Genomic DNA, 9,339 nt, shown 5'->3' with positions numbered 1-9,339 from the left:
CTCCAGGCCTACACAGAGCTGACTTATCTTTCTTCTAAGGCCTGCTTCTCCTCCAAGCCTTGCTGCTTCTCAGGGCTGGCACAGAGCAGAGCTGGCACTTCTCCAAGCCAGCGCAGAACAGAGCTCTCCACCTTAGCAGAGCTTCCCTGAGCAGAGCTCCTCACCTTCACCAAGCTCCCCAAACAGAGCTCCCCAGCCAACCTCAATTTGGCTCTTAAATATTGAATCTCCCACAGCTGTGCAGGGCTAACAGGCCAATGCCGACTTGCCTCTTAATCATTTACCAGTAACACATGATTTGACTCTTAACATATTGAATCTCCCACAGCTGCGCAGAGCTGACACTCTCACAGTCATAAAATTGAATTTTAATATGATTCTTGATTTAAAGGAGAATGTATTGTCCTTCCTTAACTCAGTCATCTTCATGGAAGAGATGCAGATGTCAGTTCTCTCATTACCCTTTAAGAAGCTATGCTGCTTGTAATATGGAGACCTCTGCTGCTCTAATTCTATTGCTTAACTACTATTCCTTACATCAGTACACAAGCAGAAGGCTAGAAGACAAGAACACAATAGGGTTTGTGTGGGGTTTTTTTATAGCGTTCAGTTAATGTATTGTTTTCAGTCAGATGTGGCCCTAATGAATAGGAATCTGGTATCTGAAGTACTGGATATAAGGACAGTAAGCAAAAGAATAATATTTTGTTCATACAGATGAAATTTTCAGATAAGTCTAAATATATTTTTACTTTAATAAAAGAAATCTGATCTGCATCTTCTTCCTTGGATTGTTACATTTTCTCGGTGTTGTCAAACTCTTCAGTGAATCACCACTGCTCTCTCAAATTATTCACAGCAATCCAAGAAAGATGTGTTTCCCTGAAGACTGAAATGTCTCTTTGCCTAGACTCTTTCTCCCCTGGCTCACTGTCCCACAGCTTAACAACCTGAAGCAATCAAGCACATACCCAACATAGCTCCTCTGGCTGGGTTTGGAACTGGCTACACTCTCAATTAGGCAGTACATATGTGCCAGTACCATTCTGGAGATGCTTCAGGAGGTGGACACCTGTCCAAAATTTACCAGCCTGAGAATTATAATAGAGAGAAGAACATCTATTGCATCATGTGTACATACCTGCAGCCACGAGAACATGGGCCTATACACATGAAAGGACACTTATCCTAGCCCTGCTGGACACACACACGAACATTTTCAAGTGTGAGCATCTACAGTTTGGCAGCAGTTTGAAACAAGACTGTTTTCAGTTCTGTTGCTACAGCACAGAGAAAAGAAACATTAATAGAAATATGAACAAAAAGGTATAGATGAGTGAAGAAAGGAAAAAATGCAATAGAGGACTTGAAACTGAATAGCAAAGGGGGGAATTAATGACGTACAGTATCTAAGGTTGAAGGTACAAAACTAAACAGATTTATCGCCTGTTCTTTCATATCATACCTTGTAAAAAGCCTTTTGGTTTCATAATTATAACTTTCCCATGAGGCCTGTATGTGATCTGTTTCCTTGAAACTCAGTAAAACAAAGATCACAGATGGCTTTCTTTGATAAGTACAATAATTGGAGAATAAACTGCATAGTGCTAATTCATTAGTTCTGAGGTCTTCATACGGGTTCTGTAAAAGATATATCTGGATACAAGTTTGTCTACATGGGATGTGTTTTGAAAATGATAAGATAGTGAATTGGGCTCTAATAAATAAAATCCATTTTAATCACTTAATCATCAATCATGCTATGATGAGACTATTTAGCTCAACAGAAGGCAAGTAATTCAAGCACTGCCTAAGAATTATTTTTAGGCATCAACTGGCAGTGTAACTAATTACTCCATTTATGTCCATAATGACTGAATAAACTCCATCTCTGAAACAAAGGAATAATACCATTTTGCATTTGCATAGCACTTGTCATCTATAGACCTGACAGTTTTAAAAGGATGGGCAAACATTCATGGTGACTATTTCTAGTGAAAAATGGAATGTCCTGAATAAATTGCTACTATGAAGGCAAATCAAAGCCTGCTTGAAAGACACTGCTGCATTTAGCCACAAGATTTAACAACCAAAATACAGTGACAACATGTGCTATGCTTATATGAAAGGGTAATCAGGCAGGAAAACAAGTTTTTATAAAAGACATAACATTGCTTTTTGTGGAAATCTGAGATTAGCTGTATTTGGAATATAGTGATTATGTGTCCAGCCCAATCTCTGTTGTCAATTGTTAGTCTATGCAGTTGATATCACCAGAAATTGACTTATAAATACATACTGGTTTTAACTTCACAATGATTCTCTGAACTCGCTGTCTGAGCTGGTATGCCTTCCTGTAATGCAGGCAGGATCCTGGCTGAGCTGAGAGGCTGAAGATAGATGTGCTACCTGTGTACAGTTATACAGGCAGCTGACTCCAAAACAGATTTAGACAGTGTGTAAATACAGAGCAAACTGCCCAGAGGTACAAGGTCCCATTTCTTACCAACTTCATCTTTCAGAAAGCAGCTACAACTTACTATCACAGGCATAAAGGAACAGTATTAGGCCTGGCAGAACCATAGCTGGCATGCTGCTTCTGGCCCTTGGCAGATCTTGGATAAAACCATCCCAAGAAAACCCAGGAACTAGTACAGGATTGACCTAGAGGAGAAGAGAGCTCTGTTTTCTGCCTTTGGGTTGCAGAGTGGCTTACAGAGTGCTTTGCTTCAGCCTCTTCTACTCTTCTGTAAATAATATTTTGTTCTGAAGCCCTGTAAGGCAGGCCTTTTTTCTTGTTGTATGCCACAGGATAGAATGGTACATACCATGAATGGATCCTGATCTTGAACAGTTTTTTTTCAGTGCCATTGCACTGCAAATGTAAGACTAGCAGCTTAATGTCTATACATGTATGCCAATGCTAAGGTTTTTATACATTTCTTGTTAATATTTGCACTGCACCAATAACCCAGACGAGTTTACTTTAAATAGAAGTGTCTGGGCAGCCCAATCATTCCAGTACTACCATTTACTTAATTTTTATCTTTGCATTGACAGAGACATTCTTAAATCATTTGCACCATATTTGCTGCTTGTAACATGATTTATTCTTTGTGAAGAGCTACAGAAAGAACCCTCTGTAAACAGCAGTAATGAAATTATTTTGCTAATATTCTTGTTACAAAGAAGAAAACCCTCCGGCAGAAACTAAGATGCTATCTGGGCACCATACCATGCCTCAGCCACATCAGATAAGAAGGGCAGAATACACCTGCACACATACACATGTGGTTTTTTCTTTCAGGGCAAACTGGGATAAAATTTAACTGAGACTTAAAATCCTTTTTTCTTTTACCTTGAAGATGGTGGCATTTTTTAATCAGGCTTTGAAGGGAGGTTATCTGGGCCTTTCAGGCACTTAGTAAGTATACAATTCTGTAAACATACATGTGAGTAATTTAACACAATTTGGCTTACATGGATAAAGTTAAATACAGACATTACAGGATTAAGGCCACAGCTGGAACTTTTAAACAGAGAGAGCTGGTCTAGACTTAGAGAAAAGGCACTTCCTGACAAAGGAAGTGAAAAATAGCTGAAACAGATAAAAGCAAACAGAAAGAACACTTCCATTGTGTTGCTATAATCTAGATGGAATCATCTTTACATTGTTTTAGATAGCTTTATATTTTTAAATTCTGAAGCAAAAATCTGCAAAAATATATGTTGCTTCAAATAGTCAAATCTTATGTTTGAAAAACACTGCCAAATGTGTCAAACCCTTCTGTGTCAATATAATACAATACATAGTTCTGAGTATCAGCCCAGTCTTGTAACTCTCTGAGCAACTAAAATAAAGAGGGAAAAAACAGAAGAAAAGCTCCAAATGTAATGTCCTTAGCTTTGCTGAATAATTTTGAATGACTACTAACATGCACTAGATACAAGGAATTTTAGTTCCAGTGGTCAACTGCTTCAGTTCAACTTGTTGGCCAATAAAGATAGGATCTGAGGATTCAAACTGCACTTCTAGGCTACTTAATTATCTACCATCAAATTAATCCTCTTGACTCATTGTTGCTGCACCCTAGTGCTGCACATGCTTGTGTAAATATGATGTAAGGACTTTTTGCATGCACACCTCACAGCCGATCTTGTTGCAGATGCCAGTATTTTCTATGATTTTACTCCTGATAACTGTGGGAAAATCTGCCCTCCAAGGGCACACTTGAGACTTCAGAAAGGCACCAAACTATTGGCAGAATTAAATTGCTTTTGGCTGAAGTTACAGAGTGATTAAGCTTGTGCTTGATGGCTGTGCTTCCCTTAATGAGATCATCCCACTAAGGACAAGGCACAAATACACTCTAATGTTGGTGTGTGAACCCCATTCTTGCTGGAGCTCCATGCACTTCTGTCTCAGGATGGACCTCAAGTTTAGAACAAATTTCAACTCAAGTGAATTATACAGTATGGAAAAGCTCTCCAGTAACTTTATGCTAAAGTTGTAAGTCAGTGCCTCACGAGGATGTTGCTAAGCAATTAGTTTACAGGCAATAAATTAATTCCCTGGAAATGAAAGTCAAATAACTCTGTACACAGACCACCTAAATTTTCAAGAATAATGAACAGATTAGCTACAAATTTAAGGGTCTATTGACAGACTCTTTCTGGTAGAAACAGGAGTATGTAGAGATTAGCGTACCTAAACAGCAAATTATCTGAAGCAGAATTTCCTTTCAGTATTTTCAGATTAGGATCAATGTTTGCAAAGCTTATTGAAAATATCTTTTCATTTTCTCAAAACTTTCCTCTGTATGATGTTGTATCAGATTTTTTTCTTACATGTTGCATAGCATAATTTTGTAAAAGATGCCTCCATTTTAGGGTCTAGAATCATAAAATATGTCAGTTCTAATATGTTTTGCTTAAATCCTCATTATGTTTACCAACTTTATAGGATGCCTGTAGTGGATCTGGTGCCTGAACAGGATGCAGCAGCGTTACTTAATCTTCAGAATCTGGGGCACAGAGTTTGTTCACCTGGGACCTTTTATTCTGGGCTAGTGGTATGTCTGCCCTCCAGCAGCTGCAAAACCTACTGTGAAAGAGGTGAAGCAAGGGCTAGTGCTCTTTGCCAGATTCCTCTGGGTGTGTGAGCACCAGTCTGCAGTGTCATATCCCAAATCTGAAAGACCAAAATTAGACTCAACTTTTGAAAACATGGGCTGATTTGATGTCTCCAGGTCCAGCTTCATGTTTTAGCAAACTTTAATCAGCTTGCCTTTTCCTGTTGTGATGAAATAACACTCCCTGTTTCGACAGTCTCTGGCTTTGTGGAATGGAAAGTCAAAATAAACAATGAAGACCACATTGAACATGCTAATACACAACCTCAAATGTTTCCTTAATTCCTAGGCCTAAACTAGACAGCTTATCCAAACATTTCTTCCTGTTGACTCTTTCTGTCCCCCATGCCATTCTGGGTTACTAGATTTTAGATAGGAACTTCTAATACACATAATCCAGATTGAAAGCAGAGTTTCATTAGCACAAACTCCCCTATCATAATTGTAATCTACAGTAAATGAATGCAATTAGCCACACCAGTGTCTCTTCTGAGCCCTCCCCTCCTCTGCACCCAGACAGCAGCCATAAACTGACAACATGCTCTTGTATAAAGCTCGCACACTACATTCACTGCAACAGCAGCAGGTCTACAGGGTTGCACCTTACAGGATCATGTCACTGCTTCTCCTTCATCTGTTAGTGCTCTCACGTCTTGGAGACACAGCACCGCAGGGAGATTCACTGCAAATGAAAAGCAGAAGGCTATTTCAGCACCTTTTCTATCTGGACAAAAATCTGCTTGAAAGTCAGAGTTTTCGTGAGCTGGTAGGGGAAAACCCAGTAGGTGTTGAGGAAACCCTGGGGGAACCAAGCTTTTTTGTAGCAATTCCACAGATGGCATCTGAAAGTGAGAAGCAAGAGGAGAAAAAAATGTCCAGATTCATTCTTCCCAATGCAGAACTCCATGCAGACCAAGACCTGAGAACCTGGACAGCACCCAGAGAGATCTCTCCTGTGGAAAACTTCTCTCCATCCCACTATTCCAGCAAGAGGGAGGCTGAGCCTCCCTATAGAAAAGATGCCAGAAAATTTTGGGACCACTTCATGTTAAAGAAAAATTCAGCATCTGAAGAGGTTGTCCTGCCAATCAAGACCAATGAAATGCACCAAGAAAACTGCAGAACTCTGCCTTTTCCCCAGGTAAGAACAGGTGTCCAAGATCAAGAAATGTGTCCTTTCCTCTGCTTCTTGTAATCAACCACTAAAGACACATGGGTTATTTCATTTGCTAAGTCACAGGGCCACTTCAGAACATGCACACACTATAAGTGGCTGAAAAACACCACTGCAAAAGGCTGAAAATGCTTTAGTCTGATGAGGTAAACTGCTAAATTGTAGCACTGGAAAGCCACACATTCAATTTTTAGAGAGTTATTTATTCTTTTTATGCAAAGATGTTCTGACCTAGCCTGAGCAAGCAGGGCAGTGGTGAGTAATTATCTATTCAATGAATATACAGCTAAACAGTTTGAATACATGAATTACCTATATATTTGTATGTATATACATATACACATATGCACATACACAAAGAGTCCCGGGGCAAGTATCTGCAGGAGAAGCTGGTTGTTTTCTTACAGCTAAGCAAGGATTCCTTTCTGCTGTATTAATTCTTAGCACATCTAATTCTGTGCTAAGAATGCTGGAGAAATGATAGATTGTGTTATGCACAAATGAAGCCAGTCTGTCACATTGTAACATTAAGACAAGCAAATAGTATAGATAAAAGTGCTATATTCCTTGTAAGACAACATCTATTCTCAGTGTTTCTATAATCACACTCTTTCAAGAACCATGTTTTTTCACATCCCTCATTCAATTTATTTCACTGGCAGACATATGTAAATATAGATGTGGCCTAGAAACTTTTACCATTTCACTTTTTGTGCCATGTAATATGGCAAGATTTCTCCAGGATGGCTGCAGTTATACCAATATGAAAGTGCTAACTTCAGCCTAGCTTATTACAACTTGGGAGCTGACATAGGCTCTCCTGATACAGAGAATTGTTATTCTTCCAAACAAAGAGATTACAGAACTTCCATTGCACTTTTAAGATTTTCATTTAAAAAAAACCTGCTAAAGAACATTATGCCTCCTTCACATAAAGACAAATCTTCAAGATTATAACTGAGTCCAGCTTGTGGTTTCTATACAGGAATGTTGGACCAAAATGATGTTTTAAGTCTTGCTAAGTGGGTAAGACTGCTTAACCGTGTCAGAAATGTAGAACTAAAAAGAGTTATTAAAAGTTAAATACAACAATCCAATCTATTGGATTTTCCCCCATCAGCTCACAAAGGCTTTGACTGAAGCAGATTTTTGCCTTTGTTGTTCAATCTAAGGACTACCCATAGGAGCGCTAAAGTTTCCTTTTAAAAGCTCTTATGTTTACCACTTGCTTGACATAAAACCCAAACATGTTTAAAGTAAATATTCTGAGAAGAAAAAATATAGTATTTTGTTGGGGTTTTTTTTGCCTTCATGCCTTCTAGCAAAGGCCATTCATGTACCATAAACTTCAAACTGCTTTCTGTTTCAGGGTGTTACTCATGAGAGCTGTGAGAAGGTGATGGTACAGAATAATCTGTGTTTTGGAAAATGTAGTTCCTTTCATATTCCTGGTCCAGGAGATCGTCTTTATACCTTTTGTTCTCATTGCCTGCCCAGCAAGTTCTCCATGAAACGCCTGGATCTCAACTGTACCAGTTCTGTCCCAGTGGTCAAAGAAGTCATGATTGTAGAAGAGTGTAAATGTGAGACCCAGAAGATTAAAGACCCTGAAATTGGATCTCTACTCTCAGACTTGCATGCAAATGTACATGAACACAATTAACCTGTGCAAAGTAACTCTTTTAACTCCTTGATCATAAGAATTTGCCAATGAAAAAACCCCCAAACCTAGTTTTCATCACACTGGTACACAGAAATATTAAAGATGTAGACTTTCCACTTGAACAGCTTCTCTGCTTCAACAATGACTTTACCTAAAATGTAACAGATGTTTCCTAGCAGCTGTTAAAGAAATGGAGATAAAATTAGTGCGCTTATGTGTAGAGTTCTTATTTTAACAAGGGAAACCCTGAAAAAAATTTTCAAGCCTTCCTGTCACTGTTTCTAGGATGCTAGTAAACAGGTGAAGAACTAGCATGATTTACCTGTGCAAAAAACCTAATATATGGGCTGGTTTACATTGCCTTTGCTTGCAGGGACTGCTGATATAGCTCCATTAGCAACACAGATGAGGCTTTAGTCTCTTCCTTGCAAAAACAGGTTTACTTTTGCATCAAGTTAGTGGCTAGAGAGTAAAATATAAATGGACATAAAGCAGACAGAAAGCTGTGACTAGTGAAGGTCATTCTGATTGCTCCCAGCTGGAGTTCAGTTCACAGTGAAAACTAATTACACCTCACAATTTACACAATTAGTGGTTGCAAAGGATATTTTGCCATAGAAACCACTTACTCTCCTTCTGCATGCATTTGCTCTACAAGGTTTTTTTACTAGAAGTGTTACATAGTAGGAGAAAAAAAATATTTTAAATGGTATACAACCACAGAAAACATAATAAATGAATGACTGTTATTTTTATAATATTTTGTTATTATTTACATTCACTGTGGAAAGGCAATATATGTTTTCCAATCTGATGAATTTTAACCTCAGTGACTCCAAGGTAAAGTTTAAGTAATGTTCTCAACATCTAGAGCAGAAAAGGCATTTGTGTGATAGAAAATCTGCAGAAGGATTTTATCAGCATGGAAATACCTGTATAGCTTTAGAGGAACAGCCAAGAAAACTCTCTGCTAGGAAAGGTCTGAGTCTAGCACTAGCCAACATAGAACCCACAGCTGTTAGCTGAACTGCTGGATTCTCTGCTCTCTCCAGCTGCTTCTCGTTGGATTTGTATTGCAGACCTAGCACAGCAGATGTTGATCAGCTTCCAGCCACTGGACTTCAGACTATTTCTAACCCAGCTCCTTCAGTCCTCTGGGAATCTGTTCCACTGCTATTGCCAAACTCTCAGACCCGGGCCCCTGTTGTTAAACTATCCACAGCTCTTTTTTGGGGGTACTGGAATTCAGTATTGATATAGTTCAAGGGTTGGGTAAATGATTTCTTGTATTTGAACTGCACTGTGATAAGAAGTGTCTTAATATCCTGTCAAAAAATACATTCAGCATGGTTTTAGAGTGCAAGGCCCAT

At 38.8% G+C, this 9,339-nt stretch overlaps 1 protein-coding gene across 1 annotated transcript; it reads left to right on the top strand.

The window, feature by feature from the left end:
- Positions 1–5,745: 5,745 nt before the first annotated feature.
- CER1 (cerberus 1, DAN family BMP antagonist) lies at positions 5,746–7,969 on the top strand. The gene is made up of 2 exons (XM_074856819.1): positions 5,746–6,273; positions 7,676–7,969. The coding sequence occupies exons 1-2, from the start codon at positions 5,746–5,748 to the stop codon at positions 7,967–7,969; spliced, it is 822 nt and encodes a 273-aa protein (XP_074712920.1).
- Positions 7,970–9,339: the final 1,370 nt, after the last annotated feature.

The sequence above is a fragment of the Strix uralensis genome, chromosome Z (genome assembly GCF_047716275.1).
Source record: "Strix uralensis isolate ZFMK-TIS-50842 chromosome Z, bStrUra1, whole genome shotgun sequence".
In the NCBI taxonomy this organism is placed as follows: domain Eukaryota; kingdom Metazoa; phylum Chordata; class Aves; order Strigiformes; family Strigidae; genus Strix; species Strix uralensis.
This window is presented reverse-complemented; position numbering and strand designations above follow the sequence as displayed.

Bases quoted from the DNA above. Each gene is read 5' to 3' on its own strand.
- CER1 (XM_074856819.1), top strand. From the start codon at position 5,746: ATGTCACTGCTTCTCCTTCATCTGTTAGTGCTCTCACGTCTTGGAGAC. The intron at 6,274-7,675 runs GTAAGAACAGGT...TTTCTGTTTCAG, and splicing joins GAACTCTGCCTTTTCCCCAG to GGTGTTACTCATGAGAGCTG.